This window comes from Pseudorca crassidens, chromosome 3, assembly GCF_039906515.1.
Source record: "Pseudorca crassidens isolate mPseCra1 chromosome 3, mPseCra1.hap1, whole genome shotgun sequence".
NCBI classification, from domain to species: Eukaryota; Metazoa; Chordata; class Mammalia; order Artiodactyla; family Delphinidae; genus Pseudorca; species Pseudorca crassidens.
The window spans coordinates 144612281-144633899 of NC_090298.1; the positions used below are offsets into that span (position 1 = coordinate 144612281).

At 44.7% G+C, this 21619-nt stretch overlaps 1 protein-coding gene across 1 annotated transcript; it reads right to left on the minus strand.

The window, feature by feature from the left end:
* Positions 1-501: 501 nt before the first annotated feature.
* Positions 502-21612, minus strand: BNIP1 (BCL2 interacting protein 1). The gene is made up of 6 exons (XM_067732834.1): positions 21480-21612; positions 18655-18747; positions 14366-14457; positions 11093-11194; positions 10169-10287; positions 502-3232 (listed from the first exon to the last, which is right to left on the minus strand). Exons 1-6 carry the CDS (start codon positions 21561-21563, stop codon positions 3036-3038), a joined length of 687 nt encoding a protein of 228 aa, XP_067588935.1. The 5' UTR covers positions 21564-21612; the 3' UTR covers positions 502-3035.
* Positions 21613-21619: the final 7 nt, after the last annotated feature.

Below are 21619 nucleotides of genomic sequence, written 5' to 3' on the forward strand. Positions count from 1 at the left end.
TGCCCTCCCCCATTCCAAATCTTCATTAGCTGGGGCCACATTTCCCAAAACACTTATTTTCTAACATAATGAATGACTTATTTAGTATGTTAATTTTTAAATTGAAGTACATTCAAGTATTATTGATTAATAATAGTAGTTTCATGTATACAGCATAGTGATTCAGTATTTTTGCAGATTATACTCCATTTTAAGTTATTACAAGATAATGGCTATAATTTTCTGTGCTATACAATATATCCTGTTGTTTATCTATTTTACACATAGTAGTCTGTATCTGTTAATCCCATACCCCTAATTTGTCCCTCCTCCCTTCCCACTCCACTTTGGTAACCACAAGTTTGTCTTCTAGGCCATTAATTATCATCTGCCCACCCTCCCCCCACGTACTACAAGTTCCAGGACGGCAGGGAATCTTTGTTTTGTTCACTGAGTATCCCTAACATAGTGCCTGGCACAAAGTAGGTGTTCAGTAAATACTTGAATGAATGACCCCTTGAAGACTGTTCTAATACTTTTAATTCCTTGACTGTCGGCTAAGCAAAATGGAGAATAGAAGCTTGCCTTACTGCTTAACAGTGAAAATTAAGGTGATTCATGAAATGTCTTCCAAAAACTATACAGGTAAACTTTGTACATTTGCGTGTTTTTAAAATATCTGGTATCTTTTAAAAAAGAAAAAATCCGTGAGAGCATTTCATGCGGACGGATGGAAATAGTCTACACATAGCAAGACCACAGAGCAAATGTGAGTACTGCCCCCTCCTGGTTGAACATGGAGGTGTGGCTTTCTGCACCACCAGCCCCACCGGGGACGACTTACGGACCTGGTGGGGTTGCGAGATATGCTATCGATGACATTTCAAAATGGGTCACATTCAACCCTATTTTCAGACGGAGGCAAGGAAAAGAGGAATAAAGTGTCAAAAGGAGAATTTCTAGGGAGTACAGAGCCCACACATTTCCATATTGTGAGGAGGATGTTGACAATTAGTGGAAAGTAGTAAAGAAAAATGTTAAGCAAGAAAATCCTAACATGATCACATCCATCTGCTGCACTTACAGCTGGAATCTGAGTGGGAATTTCCCATCTGTGCTTTAGTCTCAGCTTTAATTTGACTATAAATAAGACACACACATGCACAACTTGCACTGAGTGCCTTTTGGGGCCAGAAGTTGTTTAAGGATGAGATATATATATATATATATATAAACTGTGTATACTTTAACTCAGAACCTACTCATTAAACTAGTCAGTCTGAGGTGTGCAGCCAGTCTCTTCTAACTTGGTCCCAGGACGATGTGACACTTCATAACTGAGGCCTTAACTGTTGACATCCTCTGCTCAAACAGATCTAAACAGAACTTCTGATGCCCAGGCCAGCTTTCCCTGGAGAACCTGGCTGTTTGCTTCAGGAAACCTTGGGGCCCAGAGGCCTGAAGGTGGCTGGATTTGGGAAGCCCATGGCTCAGACAGAAGCTGCACTTGCTACTTTACATTCTTGTGTGATTCTCAAATGGACCCTACAAGCATCTATATGGACTATCACCCCCACTTTACAGGGGGGGAAGTTGAAGCTTAGTGGCATAAGGTAACTTGCCCAGGGTCATGTGGTTCCTTAGTGGCAGAGCCAAGACTCAAAACCAAGTCTTTGAAGCAACATTCAAATCCACATGTTCTTTTCACTTTCCCCTCTGCCCCCACATTACCGTCCCAGGGCTTCTGGGGCTATAAATAGTGGGGGAGGCTGGGATTTTGTGTGCGAGGTCAGCCAGGCCTTTAGCACAAGGAGACACTAACATCTCCCAGCCTGGCCTAGCCTGGGCCCTGCTATCCCCCCAGGCCTCAACAGAACTCAGGCCCAGACAGGCCCCAGCTTATCACCAGCTTCACTCTCTTGGTTATATTTAGCTCTGGACCTCAAAGAGAAAGGTGTGGGCCAGCCCCTGAGACAGTGCACACCCCCAGGCCAGGCCAGGCCACTGTGCGTCGAAAGAGGGTGTCTGCCTCATCCTCTTCAGACACTGGTGTGAGCCTCCTCCAGGGGGGGCTGGGTGCACCCTCCTTCCTGAGAGTCTGCGGGATCTTGTTCGTCTTGCTCCTTGAGGGAGGGACCACGGCAGTGTCTGTGACACCCTGCATGTGGCTGTTGATTAATCACTCTTTGGTGAGTGAACAAATCAGTGATCTAAATTCATGTTCTAGAAATCTGGACATCAAGACAGGCACACGAATTCCCAGAGGGATACCTTAGAAAACCGAATGCATTTCATGCTGTTAAATAGTCAACTTGGGACTTCCCTGGTGGTGCAGTGGTTAAGAATCCACCTGCCAATATAGGGAACAGGGGTTCGAGCCCTGGTGCGGGAAGATTCCACATGCCGCGGAGCAACTAAGCCCGCGTGCCACAACTACTGAGCCTGTGCTCTAGAGCCCTAGAGCCACCACTACTGAAGTCACATGCCTAGAGCCCGTGCTCCGCAACAAGAGAAGCCACCGCAATGAAGAGTAGCCCCTGCTTGCCACAATTAGAGAAAGCCTGCGTGCAGCAATGAAGACCCAACACAGCCAAAAATAAATACATTTTTTTAGATAAAAAAAAAATTTAGTCAACTTTATTCAAGGAATGGACGTGAGTTTCCATCCTCCTCTTTCTCCCCCTTTTCTCTTCCCTCCTCCAGATCTGGCATTAAGGCTGCAGTGGGGGAGGGGGACCCAAGAGGGGCATCAAATCCTGGAGGCCAGCCCGAGTGCCTCAAGTGGCAGCCACCCACAGTGTGGGACAGCTCTTGGAGTCCCTTTGTCTCTGCAGGTGTCCCGATGACAGGCCTTCCTCCCCTTGCTCTGTTCGCCCCTTACACGCCAGCCACCTGCAGAAGCTCCGGGAGGCGGGGCTGTGTCTCCATCGGACCTGCTGAGCGACTGGAGCAGACTGGGGGGCGTGGATCAGTCTGGTGGCCGGGGCCAGAGCTCAGGAGTGTGGCTGGATCCTGACACTGGAACTCAAAGGGCAAAAGCTGGCAGCTCTCAGATCTTACAAAAACGGAAAGAGCCGCTTTTTCACAATATAGAGAACCGTAGCAAGAAAGAGGGCGAGCGCAAGGAAAATGAGAAGCTTGTCAGTCAGCTCTCGGCGATTATATTTTGTGATGAGCTTCCGTCCCAACTGGATGGTCCCCGACATGGACTTGAATTCTTCATTTGCATCCAGGATAGTCCGTGAAGAATTAACTGAAACAAAAGAGGGAGGGAGCCTGACTAAGAAACTGTACAACACAGAATCCAAAGACTCTGCTCTGCCAGCTGGGTTCCCAGTAATTAACACTGTGCTCGGAAGCAAGTTCTGAGCCAGGGCAAAGGATGTGAACAGACGCGACGCAGAGGAGCACAGAACAAGGACAGGGCAAGGAGAGGCACTTCCCTGGGTCCCATCCAGCTCAGGGAAGGAGGAGGTTTGTTTACATACAGTCACAGGGCCATAACTAGGAGTCCTCCCCACATGGACATAACCAGGGAAAAGGGCAGAGGACGGTTCCTTTCCTCACCACCAATCTCCGCTTTCTGGAGGAGGCAGGCGCTGCTGAGAAGAACCCCCGGCCGCAAAACTAACGCGGGTGCCGTGGACAGGCACTGTGAGGTCTCTGTGGGGGCAGGGCTGGGGGTAGGACTTGCCGCCTGTGAGGTGCACCCGCCAGGACGCCTGGTGGTCAGATCTGCTCTTTGTGGGATCGTGAAGGGGCAGGGATGTCCTGGGTCCTGCCACATGCCCTCACACATGCCTGTCCTGCAGTCCTGGGACACTGGCTGTAGCTTTAAACACGTGACACCTGTGCTCCAGCCCCTGTGTGAAACCTACAAGGAGGCACGTGTCCCTTAAGGCTCGTTGTGCCCACATGTCAAACTAACTGGAGTGTGGGTTCCTGGACCTGACACTTGAGGAAGAAGGTTTCCCTGGCAAGATTCCTCTACAGGGCATCACCAGAACAGCCACAGAATGAAACATGTTGTCGGGTGAGAAGGTGAGGCATGAAGGACAACATGTGAAATGTTTCCATTTCTGTAAGAAAGGGATAGGTAACATTTAATTTGCTTGTACTCTGCATGCTGGAGGGTCTCAGAAGGCTATGAAAGAAACTGGTAACAGTGCGCCCCTCTGGCAGCAGACCTGGAAGTCAGGGGCAGGGGGAGGTCAGAAGGGAGAGCCGTCTTTCTGTTTCCCTCCTGTACTGTCCAGGGCTGTGCAGCCCGGAACGACGGCCACTAGACACATGTGACACCTGAGTGTGTAAAATGTGTCCAATCCAAATATCCATGTCTCTGTGGGTAAAATACCTACACGATTTCAGAGCTCTAGTGTGGAAAGAAAAAAAAGGAATGTCAAATATCTCAATAATTTTCACTATGAATTATATATTGAAATGGTTAAATATATGATTACAATTAATTTCATATGTTTGTTTTTACTTTTTTTAATGTGTCTAATGAAAAATTTTAAGTGAATGTATGTGGCTCCCATTATGTTTCCATGGGACAGTGTTGGCCTGGAGGTTTTTTCCTTAACCACGTAATTTATATTACCTTTTCACAAAATTACAAGTTAATTAACAAATAAAAGAAATTACCAGAGGAAACAGAGTAGCGTTTTGAAAAACACAGATTAGAGAAGAGCTAAAACCGATCCTTCTCAAACTCTTCCAAAAATTGCAGAGGGAGAAACACTCCCAAATTCATTCTACGAAGCCACCATCACCCTGATACCAAAACCAGAAAAAGATATCACAAAAAGAGAAAATTATAGACCAATATCACTGTTAAACATAGATACAAAACTCCTGAACAAAATACTAGCAAACAGAATCCAATAGCACATTAAAAGGATCATACACCATGATCAAGTGGGATTTATCCCAGGGAGGCAAAGATTCTTCAATATACGCAAATCAATCAATGTGATACACCTCACTAACAAATTAAGGAATAAAAACCATATGATCATCTCAAGAGATGCAGAAAAAGCTTTTGACAAAATTCAACACCCATTTATGATAAAAACTCTCCAGAAAATGGGCACAGAGGGAATCTACCTCAACATAATAAAAGCCATATATGACAAATCCACAGCAAGCATCATACTCAGTGGTGAAAAACTGAAAGCATTTCCTCTAAGATCAGGAAAAAGACAAGGATGTCCACTCTCACCACTCTTATTCAACATAGTTTTGGAAGTCCTAGCCACAGCAATCAGAGAAGAAAAAGAAATAAAAGGAATCCAAATTGGAAAAGGAGAAGTAAAACTGTCGCTGTTTGAGGATGACATGATACTATACATAGAAAATCCTAAAGATGCCACCAGAAAACTAATAGAACTAATCAATGACTTTGGTAAGGTTGCAGGATACAAAATTAATGCACAGAAATCTCTGGCATTCCTATACACCAACAACGAAAAATCAGAGAAATTAAGTAAACACTCGCATTTACCACTGCAACAAAAAGAATAGAATACCTAGGAATAAACCTGCCTAAGGAGGTGAAAGACTTGTACTCAGAAAACTATAAAACACTGATGAAAGAAATCAAAGATGACATAAACAGATGGAGAAATATACCATGTCCTTGGATTGGAAGAATCAATATTGTGAAAATGACTATACTGCCCAAAGCAATCTACAGATTCAATGCAATCCCTATCAAACTACCAATGACATTCTTCACAGAATTAGAACAAAAAATTTTACAATTTGTATGGAAACACAAAAGACCCCAAATAGCCAAAGCAATCTTGAGAAAGAAAAATGGAGTTGGAGGAATCAGGCTCCCTGACTTCAAACTATACCACAAAGCTACAGTAATCAAGACAGTATGGCACTGGTACAAAAACAGAAATATAGATCAACGGTACAGGATAGAATGACCAGAGATAAACCCACACATGTATGGGCATGTAATTTATGACAAAGGAGGCAAGAACGTACACTGGAGAAAAGACAGCCTCTTCAATTAAGTGGCGCTGGGGAAACTGGACAGCTACATGTAAAAGAATGAAATTAGAACACTACCTAACACCATATACAAAAATAAACTCCAAATGGATTAAAGACTTAAATGTAAGACCAGACACTATAAAGCTCTTAGAGAAAAACACAGGAAAAACACTCTTTGACATAAACCACAGCAAGATCTTTTTTGACGCACCTCTTAGAGTAACGGAAATAAAAACAAAGATAAACAAATGGGACTTAATTAAACTTCAAAGCTTTTGCACAGCAAAGGAAACCATAAACAAGACAAAAAGACAACATTCAGAATGGGAGAAAATATTTGCAAATGAAACAACAAAGGATTTATCGCCAAAATATACAAACAGCTCATGGGGCTCAATATCAAAAAAACAAACAATCCAGTTAAAAAATGGGCAGAAGACCTAAACAGACATTTCACCAAGGAAAACATACAGATGGCCAAGAGGCACATGAAAAGATGCTCAACATCACTAATTATTAGAGAAATGCAACTCAAAACTACAATGGGGTATCACCTCACGTCGGTCAGAATGGCCATTATCAAAAAATCTAGAAACAATAAATGCTGGAAAGGGGGTTGTGAAAACGGAACCCTCCTGCACTGTTGGTGGGAATATAAATTGATACAACCACTATGGAGAACAGTACGGAGGTTCCTTAAAAAACTAAAAATAGAACTACCTTATGACCCAGCAATCCCACTACTGGGCATATACCCTGAGAAAACCATAATTCAAAAGGAGACATGTACCACAATGTTCATTGCAGCTCTATTTACAATAGCCAGGACAGGGAAGCTACAGATGTCCATCAACAGATGAATGGATAAAGAAGATGTGGCACATATATACAATGGAATATTACTCAGCCATAAAAAGAAACGAAATTGAGTTATCTGTAGTGAGGTGGATGGAGCTAGAGTCTGTCATACAGAGTGAAGTCAGAAAGAGAAAAACAAATACCATATGCTAACGCATATATATGGAATAAAAAAAAAAAACTGGTACTGATGAACCTAGTTGCAGGGCAGGAATAAAGAGGTAAACATAGAGAATGGACTTGAGGACATGGGGTGGGAGGGGGAAGCTGGGGTGAAGTGAGAGTAGCGTCGATATATATACACTACCGAATGTACAATAGTTGGCTGGTGGGAAGCAGCCGCATAGCACAGGGAGGTCAGCTCAGTGATTTGCGATGACCTGGAGGGGTGGGATAGGGAGGATGGGAGAGAGGCGCAAGAGAGAGGGGGTATGGGCACGTGTGTATGCATATGGCTGATTTGCTTTGTTGTGCAACAGAAACTAACACAGTATTGTGAAGCAATTATACTCCAATAAAGATCTATTTAAAAAAAAAAAAACACAGAGAAGGGGTAAAAACAAACACTCATGTAACAAAAATCCCTCTCAGCCCTCTTTCTCCATGCCTGCTGCCATTTTGAAAACCTAAGTAAGAACCTGTTAAGTAAAAACCTAATAGGCCTTTCTTTGTTAAACTTTCTTTACAGAGAATTTTAACCATCACAAAAGTAGACAGAATAATATCATGAAGTGCCATGTGTCAGCACCCATACACATGAACCACCAACTCCCTTGCAGTCCTGTCCCCTCACGACCCCCATTCAATTCCCCCCACCTACAATTTTACAGCAAATACCAGACATCATATCCTTAATGGGCTTTTAAAAAAAAATTATGGTCCTAAAAGACTTTTTTTTTTTTTTTAAGAAGATGTTGGGGGTAGGAGTTTATTAATTAATTTATTTATTTTTGCTGTGTTGGGTCTTCGTTTCTGTGCGAGGGCTATCTCTAGTTGTGGCAAGCGGGGGCCACTCTTCATCGCGGTGCGCAGGCCTCTCACTATCGTGGCCTCTCTTGTTGCGTAGCACAGGCTCCAGACGCGCAGGCTCAGTAGTTGTGGCTCACGGGCCTAGTTGCTCTGCAGCATGTGAGATCCTCCCAGACCAGGGCTCGAACCCGTGTCCCCTGCATTAGCAGGCAGATTCCCAACCACTGTGCCACCAGGGAAGCCCCTAAAAGACTTCTGAATTTGTGAGTCATAAAGAAAGGATTAAGAACTGTATTCTTTGACTTCCCTGGTGATGTAGTGGTTAGGAATCCTCCTGCCAATGCAGGGGACACGGGTTCAAGCCCTGATCCGGGAAGATCTCACATGCCCTGCAGCAACTAAGACCATGCACCACAGCTACTGAGCCTGCGCTCTAGAGCCCGTGGGCCACAACTACTGAGCCCAAGAGCCACAACTACTGAAGCCCGTGCGCCTAGAGCCCACGCTCCACAACAAAGAGAAGCCACCGCGACGAGAAGCCCACACATCGGAACGAAGAGTAGCCCCCGCTCGCCGCAACTAGAGAAAGCCTGGTGCATCAACGAAGACCCAACACAGCCAAAAATAAATAAGTAAAAAAAAAAAAAAGAACTGCATTCTTTTTTCAATGGCTATCTCTCCTACAAAATGTACCCCAAGAATGACCCTCAACACCCCAGAAACCATCAGGATCTGTGCAGCCTTCTCACCACTTAAATATATGGTCTGTTTCTGATATACGTGCTGGGTGTGGGTGTCCTGTCGCTCGACCAGAGGCAGAAAAGTCCTCGATTCCAAGGCCAGGCTGGCTCCTCCCTCTCACGTTCTCCAAGGCCTCTCCCCAGGCTCAGGCCATGACCCCGGTGCACACTCAGAGGAGGTGACCAGCTGGTTCCGAGCCTAAACCCAGAAAATTTTCAAACACAGGGAGTGACCTTGGGGATAAGCTGCTTGCTTTCCTTTTGCTTCTGCCTGTTTTGATAGTACACTGAAAAAAAAAGAGTGGTTCAAAATTACAGATAATTTTTAGGGGTGGTAATGGTATTGTGGTTTTGTTTTGTTTGTTTTTTGTTTCAAGAGTCTCTTATCTTTTAGAGAGACATACTGAAATATTTATATGGATGACGTCTGAGATTTGCTTCAAAGTAATCCAGATGGGAGCATAGTGAGGACAGAGTTGGAACAAGACTGACCAGGAGGTGACAACTGCTGGAGCTGGGTGATGGGTTCCTGGGACTCATGTACCAGGCTCTCTACTTTTGTCTCTGTGTAAAATCTTCCAAAAGTCTTTCAAAGAGTAAACTCTCTTCCTGTTTTCCTACACGGAGGATCCTGGGCAGGGCAGATTCTCTTCTGTGTTATAAGGGAGACATCATGGAAAAGCTGTTGGGGAGACCCAGATGGTCTGCGGAAGCTTCTTCTGTGGCCTCTGACTGCATCTTTTTTTTTTTTTTTTTCTTTTTATTTATTTTTGGCTGTGTTGGGTCTTCGTTTCTGTGTGAGGGCTTTCTCTAGTTGCGGCGAGCGGGGGCCACTCTTCATCGCAGTGCGTGGGCCTCTCACTGTCGCAGCCTCTCTTGTGGAGCACAGGCTCCAGACGCGCAGGCTCAGTAGTTGTGGCTCACGGGCCTAGTTGCTCCGTAGCACGTGGGATCTTCCCAGACCAGGGCTCGAACCCGTGTCCCCTGCATTGGCAGGCAGATTCTCAACCACTGCGCCACCAGGGAAGCCCTGACTGCATCTTTTAAAAGCAGCTCACAGGACTTCCCTGGCGGTCCAGTAATTAGGACTCCGTGCTTCCACTGCAGGGGGCACGGGTTCGATCCCTGGTCGGGGAATTAGGATCCCGCATGTCGCATGGTGCAGCCCAAAAATAAAGAAATAAAAGGAGCTCACAGTAAAAATAACATTGGGGAGTACAACTGTAAGCTGATGAAATGCTAGCAGACTAGCTGCCAGCCAATAACTGATCATCTCTCTGCCTGGCCAGGGGTGTCCCCAGCGCCCTAGATGAGAAACAGACTCCCAGGCCCCTCCTCCAGCCTTGCTGCGCCCACTCTCCAGGAGAGAGCCCCTGGGAGTGCTTCTGCACATTTTGATGGGGTTGTGTGGATCTTGTAGTACAACTATAAAAACTGAAAAGGGAAATGAGAGAGGCGTATCCCACTCTGGGTGAGACCAGGCTGTCAAAGAAGTGAGAAGCCACACAGATCAGTAAGCTTGGGGGCGGATGGGGGCAGAGGTGGAGGAGCCCGGGGGCAAGGGCTCTGGAGCCCGTATCTCTGGGAGCAGCTTCCCACTGCAGGCCCGGCTTTACCCAGCGTCTGCATGGCTTCCTCGCTCTGCTGGACCTGCTGGGACATCATCCTGCTGATCCCCATGAGGCTCTCTGTGATAGCACTGGACGTCTGGGCCAGGCTCTCTTTGGCGGTTTTCCTAGAAGTCCAGAGTGGGAGGAGGAATGTCAACAAAAGCCTGGCTGCAGGAAAGCCCCAGATTCAAATGAGATCCCATTTTTTAATCTATCGAATTAGTACATATTTTTAAATGATTATAGTCAGCGGTGACAAAGGCGTGCAGAGAGCATGCTCTTGAAGACTGCTGATTAGGAACGTAAACTGGTGCTACCTTCTGAAAGCCATCTGGCGATATGTATTAGGGGCCTTAGAAATGTTCACGCCTTTGAACCAATAATCTCATCTGGGAATCTCTCCAAAGGAAACATCCAGAATGTGGACAAAGCCTTATGTACTGACATGTGCCCTGGTGTGTTATTTATAATACTGACAAACTAGAAATATAAACACACACAAACAGGGGATTAGTTAATATAAGGGAATACTATGTACTATTAATATTTTGTTTAAAGAGCTTTTTAAAAAAAATGTAAGTCTGTGCAACGATACTAAGTGAAGGGGAGTAGGAGACTAAATTTTATGCATGGTATGATATTGACTTTATAAAAAATATGGAAGAAAAAATAATGAGAGGAGGCAATATATCAAAATATTTGTGAGTAGTACAATTATGACTTACTTTCAGTTTGTTACTCATATTTTTATTTTACTAATTTACTACAAATAAGAATATATTTCTTTCATACTTAAAAAAAATATTACTTATAAAATTAAATACTAATTTTATGCTGAAAACAAGAAGGGGTTCCCCACAGTGGGTTTTGCACCTTGCCGATTGCTCTTTATTCTGTCACCAGAACCCAGAAAGACAAAAAGACAGGTACCTTTGCCTGAAGAGGTCTCCTCCCTGGAGAAGTTCTGCTTTCTCTAGGTTGTCAATAGCAATTTTGCAAGTGAGATTTGCCTTCCTCCATGAGGTCTGATTGCTGGAATTAGAAGGGTCATGTGTGAGTTTCTGTTGATGCCACCAGGCTGTCAGTTCAATTCACAGCAGGTCTTCCTTCCAGCCAGGGAGTAAGGAAGGCCACCCGAGTTTGGCCCAGGGTCCATCCCCACCCCCCCACCACTTCCTCCACTTGGTTGCCCCAGCAGCTGCTCCAGCTCAGGCCCCAACACCTCTTGTCTGGATCCTGGAGGCTGTCTCTGAGTTGTTTTCCTACTGCCCATTAACTGTCCCTCTCCCCCCCAGGACAGCCACAGGGAGCAACCTGGCCATAGCATGCCTCTGTTTACAGCCCACAATGGCTCCAGACTTCAGGGTAACATCCAAACTTCCCAGCGGGGCACACGAGGCCCGTTCAAAGTTATCTCTTACACATTACTGCCTTGCCTTGTGTGCGACTTGGTTCTGTTCCTCGAGAACCATGACTTGCTCATCTTTGTATAACCAGTACCCAGAACAACAGTTATTGGCCCATTAGCTGCTCAATCAATATGTGTAATAGGAAGTAGAAAAATCATAAGACAGTCTTCTTCAGTATTTCTTCAAGATTTGCTGTTCTTTACATACCACAGACCAACCATGGACAACACAAACACACTGTATTAGAAGAGTCCAGTCTGACATGATTTATTTACATTTTTTACCTGATCTCCTTGCGAGAAACAACTCAAATTTGGTGAACAGTTCCCTGGAGTTCGAGTAGGGTCTTTTTTTATTTAATATTTTATTGAAGTTGATATATAATGTTGATATAGTTGATATATAATGTGTTAATTTCTGCTGAATAGCAGTGTGACTCAGTTATATATATTTTCATATTCTTTTCCATTATGGTTTATCACAGGATATTGAATATAGTCCACTGTGCTATACAGTAGGCCCTTGTTGTTTATCCATCTTATACATACTAGTTTGTATCTACTAATCCCAAACTCCTAGTCCTTCCCTCCCCTACTCCCCCTTGGCAACCACAAGTCTGTTCTCTCTGTCTGTCTGTCTATCTGTTTCATAGATACATTCATTTGTGTCGTATTTTAGATTCCACTTATAAGTGATATCATATGGTATTTGTCCTTCTCTTTCTGACTTACTTTGCTTAGTAAGATAATCTCTCGGTTTGTTGCAAATGGCATTATTTCATTCTTTTTTATGGCTGAGTAATATTCCATTGTATATATGTACCACATCTTCTTTATCCATTCATCTATCGATGGACATTTAGGTTGTTTCCATGTCTTGGCTATTGTGAATAGTGCTGCTATGAACATAGGGACGCATGTATCTGTTTGAATTATAGTTTTCTCTGGGTATATGCCCAGAAGTGGGATTGCTGGATCATATGGTAAGTCTATTTTTAGTTTTCTGAGGAACCTCCATACTGTTTTCCATAGTGGCTGTACCAGTTTACATTAGAGTGAGGTCTTTGTTTGATGGACTATAAAAAAGTTAACTGGGCTCCTCAGAGAATCAAACTCATGCACTAGAACTCTTACGCAGCTGGCTCAAATCAATTGTGCTAACCCCCGGAATATTTAAAGAGGCAAATGAGAGTACACGAACTGATAGGGTGGTTTTGAATAGCACCTCTATGTTGAAAGTGTTCAAATGAGCTCTCTGATGCCTGACCAGCATCTGCTATGCCGTCTCACATCTGATACTTTAAAAGAATCAATTACATTTTCAACTGTTTACAAGGGAGTTCTGCTGGGCCCTGCAATGCAGAGATAAATGAACAACAGTGCTTGCCCTCAGGGACTCACATTTACTGGGGAGAAAGACAAGCAAAAATATTTACTGTATAGTGTGACAAGCACGATAACCCAGGTAAGCACAAGTACTGTTTCAACACAAAATCGCCGAAGTATTAATTTACTGCTTTCTCTCCTCTACCTTGGAATTGCACATCCTGAATGGCCACTCCTAACTTTAAACCCATGCTGAGGTGGTTTTGCTGGTGTAACTTGCTAGATTTTACACAAGGGTCCTCTTTACTCAATGTTTATAATCTGAGTCCCCATGGTGGCCTAGGGAAAGGAAAGCCATCATGACACAAAGTCTCACTGGTCCCCACTCACACATCCCTCCCTCCACACAGGAGCCTCTACCACGCCCATGTCTTTGTCAGTCCCTATCCTCCTGACGGCTGGGCATTATAAACAGAGCTGCTGTCAGCAAGGATGATGCTGGAGAATTACTCAAATCAGAAGCAAAGCCATAGACAAATACAGATGTGACAGTTAGTCCAATTAACAAGGATGAAGAGAAAACCTACAAGGATGGTGACATTGATAGGGACTTCAAAAGAGAAGGATATGGCTACCAGGGGCTTGGAAAAGTTGACGGGGCCCTCAAATATTTTTGCAATAACAATCCTCTTTTTGATTGTGGTGCAAACATCAAATGTGAAGGGTCAGGTACAGTTTCATGCTATCAGACAATTTTGTTGGATAAGTCCCCCAATTTCAATACCAAGAAATAGCACATACCTTCAGTTATATAATCAAGGATTAGCATATAGCTGCAATGAAAACCTCAATTTTATTTAACATAAGCTTATTTACATTTTTTTTTTCATTTTTTAAGATAAAGTCCCATTCAAAACTTTCTACATTTTGGTCCGTCTTAAGTAGGTTCACTTTCAATGGACTTTTTAAGATATCAATTCTCTTTAGATTAAAAAGGACCTTGTATTACTGGGACTTCCCTGGTGGTCCAGTGGTTAAGACTCCCTGCTCTCAATGCAGGGGAACCGGGCTCAATCCCCTGGTCAGGGAACTAGAGCTCACCTGCCGCAACTAAAGATTCTGCACGCACCAACAAAGATCCCGCGTGCTGCAACGAAGACCTGGTGCAGCCAAATAAATAAATATTAAAAAAAAAAAAAAGGACCTTGTATTACAAAAGCAACCATTTTTTTGCTTTTTTAAAAATATAAAATACAGTATAATGTTAAATACGCTTTTGTAAACTACACACAGTCTCACTTACCCAACAGCCCCTGCTTGCCCCCCAGCTTTGAGAATTACATCCGGTCTGTGTATAAATGGCACAATTGAGTCATTAAGCTAGGTTTATTAGGCAAACTCTGGCACAAGCCTCACAGGCAGCAAGCAACCCAGCCAAGGCCACTAGCAGGAGGCCAGGCTCTACCTACCTGAGCATCTGCTTTTTGTGATTCTCCACTTCCTGGAGCAGAACTTGCTTCTCCGACTCTTTGTCTTGCTCTTTAGCCGACTGCTCAAGCTCCTGTGGGGGGAAAACAGCTCTAAATTAAAATGACTTTAAAAGCTAATACAAAACTGGAGAGCACTTCTATTATGCAACAGCACTTGAAAACCCTCCTAGGGACTTCCCTGGTGGTCCAGTGGTTAAGAATCTGCCTTCCAGGGCTTCCCTGGTGGCGCAGTGGTTGAGAGTCCACCTGCCGATGCAGGGGACAAGGGTTCGTGCCCGGGTCCGGGAAGATCCCACATGCCGTGGAGCGGCTTGGCCCGTGTGCCATGGCCGCTGAGCCTGAGCGTCTGGAGCCTGTGCTCCGCAACGGGAGAGGCCACAACAGTGAGAGGCCCGCACACCATAAAAAAAAAAAAAAGAATCTGCCTTCCAACGCAGGGAACGCGGGTTTGATCCCTGGTCGGGGAACTAAGATTCCACATGCCACAGGGCAACTAAGCCCGCATGCTCTAGAGCCCGTGCGACACAACTAGAGAGCCCATGTGCTGCAACTACTGAGCCCGTGCCCCACAACTAGAGAGAAGCCCACATGCCTCAACTACTAAGCCCGCAAACTCTGGAGCCTGCGGACCGCAATGAAGGGCCCACGTGCTGCAACGAGAGATCCCACATGCCACAACTAAGACCTGATGCAGCCAAATAAATAAATATTAGAAAAAAGAAAACCTTCCTAGAACGGAAGACTTAGGAATGCCAGTTCACATACAATAAACATCCTTTTACATAGATAGCTCAGTCTGCAGGAAGTAAGGAGCATCCCCAGGACCACAAAACAAGAAGGGAACTAAGAGCCAGAGCGGTCTTCCTGTGAGGGATGTGAGGCTGCCCTGGAGCAGGAGATACACTTCTCTAATCTAGGGCATGCCTGAAAAGAAAAGGAAAAAAATACAACTATATAGGAGCCTACTGATTCCACTCTGAAATATGATGGAAATACCACTACTGTTGCTTCATGCTTACTCTCAATCTCTGTACATATTTCATTTTAGACTGGCGGCAAACAGGGTTTTAAAGTCCATGTGGGGGGACTTCCCTGGTGGCACAGCGGTTAAGACTCCACGCTCCCAATGCAGGGGGCCCAGGTTCAATCTCTGGCCAGGGAACTAGACCCTACACGTGTGCCGCAACTAAGAGTTCACATGCCACAACTAAGGAGCCGGCGAGCAGCAACTAAGGAACCCACCTGCCACAACTAAAGAGCCCACCTGCTGCAACGAAGACGCAGCACAACCAAATAAATAAATATTTTTAAAAAAACAGAAAAAAGTAAAGTCCATGTGGGGACAGAAAATGAAGCCTTGGCCATTTGAGGCCAGGAATTGGAATGGAGAACACCACAAAGCCAGGACCACAAAGGGATACACCCTCAGTGAAAAGGTGAACTAGGAAAATGTCTGTCAACCAGCACAGAGAAAATGTGGAAGCTTGTCCTTTTTTGCTGTGGGGTCTGGCTAGAGGGATACAAAATACCTTCCCTGAGAATATATAACCATGGAGCTACCCTCACACTGATCTAGGATTCAAATTCATACTCCCTGAGTGGTTTCAGAAACTCCACGAGGAGAAATGAACACAAAAGTGCTCCCAGACTTGTGCTAATCCTAGGAGACCTGGCAAAAGCAAATGCAAAAACCTTTGAAGAGACTTGCCTTCAACTCAGGCCACACAAAAGTCCCACCAGGAAGGGCTTCTGAAGAGGAGTACTCAGAGCCCAAAATAACCAAACACCAGGACCCAACCCTCCACCACAGTGAGGGACAGCAGACCTAACAACCAGCTGTCTGAGACCCCCGAGAACTTCAGATGATGGCACTATCAGACAGACTATAATTAAAGATGTCAATATACCTTGAGTCTCACGTCAATTTTTTTTTTTTTTTTTTTTTTTGCGGTACGCGGGCCTCTCACTGCTGTGGCCTCTCCCGTTGCGGAGCGCAGGCCCCGGACGCGCAGGCTCAGCGGCCATGGCTCATGGGCCCAGCTGCTCCGCGGCATGTGGGATCCTCCTGGATTGGGGCTCGAACCTGCGTCCCCTGCATCGGCAGGCAGACTCTCAACCACTGCGCCACCAGGGAAGCCCTCATGTCATTATTTTTTTAACTGAAGTATAGTTGATTTACAATATTGTGTTAGTTTCAGGTATACAGCAAAGTGATTCAGATATATATATATATATTCCAATTCTTTTCCATTATAGGTTATTATAAGATTTGAATATAGTTCCCTGTGCTGTACAGTAAATCCTTGTTGTTTAACTATTTTCTATATAGTGCTGTGTATCTGTTAATCCCAAACTCCTAATTTAGCCCTCCACCACCCTTTCCCCTTTGTTAACCACGAGTTTGTTTTCTATGTCTGTGAGTCTATTTCTGTTTTTGTAAATAAGTTCATTTGTATTATTCTTTAGATTCCACGTGTAAGTGATATCATATGATATTTGTCCTTCCCTGTCTGGTCATGTCATACTTTTGGCTTTCAAATTAAAACAAGTTCCAGTTTTAATCAAGCTATTGATGCAAAAACATAAACTATTAGCTCATTTATATACTAATTTATTTATTTATATGCTTGTTTATACACTAATAAATGTTTGGAGATGCAGATTAAAACTGGGATGGAGTCAATATTCATTGAGCATGTGCAAAATTATTAGGGCCTTACTAGGTGCCAGGGGTAGACTGGTGCTTGAAGAGCTGATGATTGGGAGGGAGGGACATAACAAATGTGTAAATGTACTGAGGTTATCTTACTTAGTGAAGGACATAAACACTGGGTGAGCACACAGAAACTTAAACAGAAAGAACAAGGAAATACTTATACTTAAGGTGGTGAGTGTGGTTGGAGAGCTGAAGTCATATGAGTTGAAAAAAGGTCTTTCATGGAATAAATTTGCTTTAAAAAGCAAAAAAAACAGTCCAAATAAATGCCCTTTGACAGAGAACAGGCCAAAAATAAATTATGGCTATAGAAAAAGAATGAGGAAGCTTCCCAATACTGACATGGAAAGATTTCCAATACATATTCAGTTTAAAAATGGTATTAAAATACCATTTTTAATATGCTACCTTTTAGATGAGAAATGGGGAAGAAGTAAGAAAACATTTGTCTTTTTTAGTATCTGAGTAGAGAAACTATGGAAAGATACATAAGTAACATATAAGAGTGGTTACCTATTTGGAGGAGGGGAACAGAGAACAAATAAGGAGGCACACCTAAGATTTTCACTGCACTTTTTCCTGCCTGCCAATATTTACACACATATACGCATATATAAAAAAATGTGAAAGTAACAGGCTTTCTAAATTAAAAAATTAAAATGATTAAATCAGCACTAGAGATGGAGGTGGAAAGAGATCAGCCAGGTTCAGTGACATTGCTGAAATCTTCAAGTGAACTCCTTTGACAAAAACTGCATATTGCCAAAATTGCCCTTGAAAATCCCTTAGGAAGCAACGCACAGGACACAGACATCCTGTTTTTCAGGGTCCAAACTGCCAGTTTTTCTATCATCTTTGGAACAGACTGTCTTCTTCTGGTAAGCAAAAACAGGGTTATTGGCTGGCATTTGGGGCCATGTCATAAAGAGAGCACAAGTCTTTAAATCCAAGAACCATATGCAGCGAGACCAGGTGCCCCAAGACCCAGACAGGAATGGCCAGCTCCATGCCACCCATCTTACCCTCACTCAGGGCACAGCACAGAAACACCTATGCTATTCAGACTGCTACTTTTCTCATTCTATTGTTTTTGGAGACAGCACATATACCCTAGTCGAATTCAGGACTGTTACATATGCATATGATGTGACTGGAGACTACAGAAACAGAGAGGAAGAGGCTGGGCAAAGTGACAGCACGGAAAAAAAAACCAGGGGACACTGGTAATGGATTGAGGTGGATGGGTTGGAGAGAGTGGTAGAGAAAAGAAAGTAATGCAAGTGACCTCAGAGTTTTCAAGTTGAAAAATTCCCAGGACAATGGTGTCCCTACTATCTACCTGTAACATAGCTGGCAGTGCCGTGCATTCAGAAGTCCCTCATCTCTACCTGGATAGCAGGTTAGTACAATTACCTCCACTGTCTAAACGTTTACTACTCCCATCTGAACATTTACTGAAGGACCTGGACAGCTCTCGAGCAGAGGTTAGTCCCAGTTCCAAGCCCCATTCATCGTTACCCAGTTTCAGCATCCCAGCTCTGCAGACACTCACCTGTATTCTGTGCCGCAACTGTTGAAACTTCTCTTTCACTTTAGTATTCAGTTCGGTAAGTGCACTTAATGGCCCTGAACAATCTCCAATATCCTAGGAGACATTGAAGAGATGAAGAGGTCGTTCTCAAGACAATGCAATGAAATGACACCAGCTGTACAGTGAGAGAGTTGGCTTACAGCACAACTAAGTTTGGCCTACTGACTGTAATTCACCCTGATCTTTGCTGTTTACCTCTGCAACACAAGCAAAAACATTATAATTTACATTTTCTCATCCCTCTTTAGGTTAATTCTGACCAAGCAACATAAAGGCATAGATAGAAACAAAATTGTCTTGACTTCTTAGTTCCTGAAGCTTAACAAAACGCCACCCAGCCACTATGAAAGACTTAAAGCAGCTTATACATCTGACAAGAATAAACATCCGAAAGAGATACTATAACTTTAGATCTTTCCAACTTGAAAATCAGGATGCTAAATTCCTGGCATCATATGCCAAGATTAACTTCTCAATCTAATTTTACAAACCATCTATTATAAATCACACTGTTTATAAACATGTTTGAAGGTAGATTTAGAATTTGTTTCTGGACATTCAAAATTACCGGGGCCAGGTTTTTTGTTTTTGTTTTTTTGGGGTTTTTTGCAAAAGGGCGGAGCTGGTTTTATTCAACAGTCTCATTACAAAAATAACCAAAATGTATGCAGCAGCGGAATTAGGAAGGACCCTGCCTGACTTCTGCAAGAGTGGGCAGCCCCCTTTTCCCCACAGCCCTGCAGGGGCAGTCAGCTAGCGCAGAGAGCCTCAGGGCAAGGTAGCGGGCAGAGCTCTGCATGGGGGCCTGGCCTTGGCTAGTACTGTCCACTCTGAGCACTTCCATCCTCCCCGCCATTGTAAACACCATGCTCAGGTCAGGTCTCCCAATGCTGGGCATCAACCCTGCCCCGCTGTTAGGTCCTCAACAGGACAAACTATCCTGGAAACTTCCTTCCATCCAGCCAGCCAGGAAGGTAGCAAATAAGGGGTGACGACTCGAGGAAGGATGGGCCACCCCAGCATGGTTGGGGGCACTGCTTTCCCCCAACACTCCTAGGTGGGCTGTCCCTGAGCTGAAACAGTTCCCAAAGAGGCCATGGCGGCTCCCCAAGGCTGAAGGGAGTTGAGGCTGTGGTGGGCCCAGAGGGGAGCACTGGATTTCATTCCTAAGACCCTAGAGGCCCGGGGAGGGGAGCCCTGGGAGGCTCAGGCGTGCTCCATGGGGCCGGGGCCACTGGCGTGGGAGTGGGCAGGGGCTGCAGCCTGCAGGGGGCCAGCACTGGGCTCTGGGGATGCCGGCAGAGGGCCTGAGAGGCCGTCAGTGGAGTCTGTGTTGAGGTCCAGCCTCCAGTAAGCTTCACACAGAGGCAGACCATTAGCTTCGCAAAGACTTGAGCTAGACGAGTAATACTCCTCCTCCAGCTCGCAGAGGTCTATGGAGACCTCATCCCAGGGCCAGGTTTTAAAGAAAGCCCTAGAGCCAGATTATGTGGATTCAAATTCTGGTTGTAGCAGTTTATTAGCTGTGTAACCTTGAAAGTTAGAGTCCTCTGTGCCTCAGTTTCCTCATCACAACATACCCACTTCACAGACCAGGTACCTATGTAAAGGGCTTAGCAGAGGAGCTGGAACACAGTAAGAGTATGCTAAATCTAGCTATCGTCAATTGCTCTCATCATGAGAATGCAAATGTTGGAAAGTGCAAAAGGGCGCTTAAGCAATTTAGATTATGTGAAAAGGCAATTTCATTTGTTCTGAATCTTAAATTTATTTTTCTAGAATTGGCCCAGATGTTTTGTAGTTTACACATGGGAAATGTGAAGTTCAAGAAGTTTAAATGTTTGCATCAAGTTGCCTCACTTGTTCTCTGGATTACTCGTTAAATCACAGTCCTCGCAACATATAATAAGCTATTAATTTGGTTTATTTTGCATCTGATTTCCGTGGGTAGCCTTACTTTCCTTCACCTTTTACGACAGCTAGTTGCAAACTCTGAGTCTACATCGAATGTTTAGTAACATTTGTTGGAAATGGAAACGATCTGCCTAAAAGGAAGGTTTTAAACTTTTGGTTTCTTTTTGCTAAACTCAAGGAACTATTTCTACATTCCTAACTCTTGCCTATGCCAATTGGTTTACTGCAATACTACCTTCTATCCTTAAAATTGGCTTAAGGCAAAGGACCTCAATTACCCCATCTGTTAAACGAAAGAGTAGACTCTTAAGTCTTTTCTACAGACTGACTTTCCCTGTCCGGGTCGCAGTTTTGCCAGTATCTGCTTTCTGATCCAGGCAGACTCGATTTCCTCATTTACAACAATCTCAACTACGGTCTAGGTGACGTTCGTTTCACGTAACGAACGGTGCCTCCCATGCCAGGTGGCCTTTGGTGCCACGGGGCATCGGACCCTGGGAGCTGGCCAGCAGGGGGCGAGGCTAATGGCTTCCAGGACGCTACCAAAGGATGGAGAGGACGGTGCCAGAAGGCGGGGCCAAGCAGGATGACAGGTAAGCTTTGAAGCTGTCGTGGGGGCGAGGCGACGGCCAGAGGTGTGTAGGGGAGGGGCCACAAAGGGGAAGGCTGGTCGGGACTGAGGTGGAGGGGGCGTCCCGGAAGAGGGCGAGCCAACGGCAGCCAGATGGAGTATCAAGGCCAACGGTCAAGGGGACGAAGGGGAAGGGACCAAGGGGGAAAAGCTCGGGAGTGAGACCGCCGAGCTCACAGAAGGCCAGTGGATCTTGGGTTTAGGGCTACTGGACCCCGGCGGGGGTCCCGGGCATTAGTACCTGGATAAGCGCCTTCACCTCCAGGTCGAATTTGACAATCTCTTGGTTACAGATCCTGACGTGGACGTCTTGGGGAAACGCCATGTTGGGAAAGCCGGCTACGGGCTGCCGCGGTGCCCAAATTCCAACGCGTTTTCGCA

Coding starts and splice junctions, on each gene's coding strand:
- BNIP1 (XM_067732834.1), bottom strand. CDS start 21,563: ATGGCGTTTCCCCAAGACGTCCACGTCAGGATCTGTAACCAAGAGATT. Junction 11,195..14,365: donor CACAAAAAGCAGATGCTCAG/GTAGGTAGAGCC, acceptor TTCTAATTCCAG/CAATCAGACCTCATGGAGGA. Junction 3,233..10,168: donor GGAAGCCATGCAGACGCTGG/GTAAAGCCGGGC, acceptor CTTTTGTTTCAG/TTAATTCTTCACGGACTATC.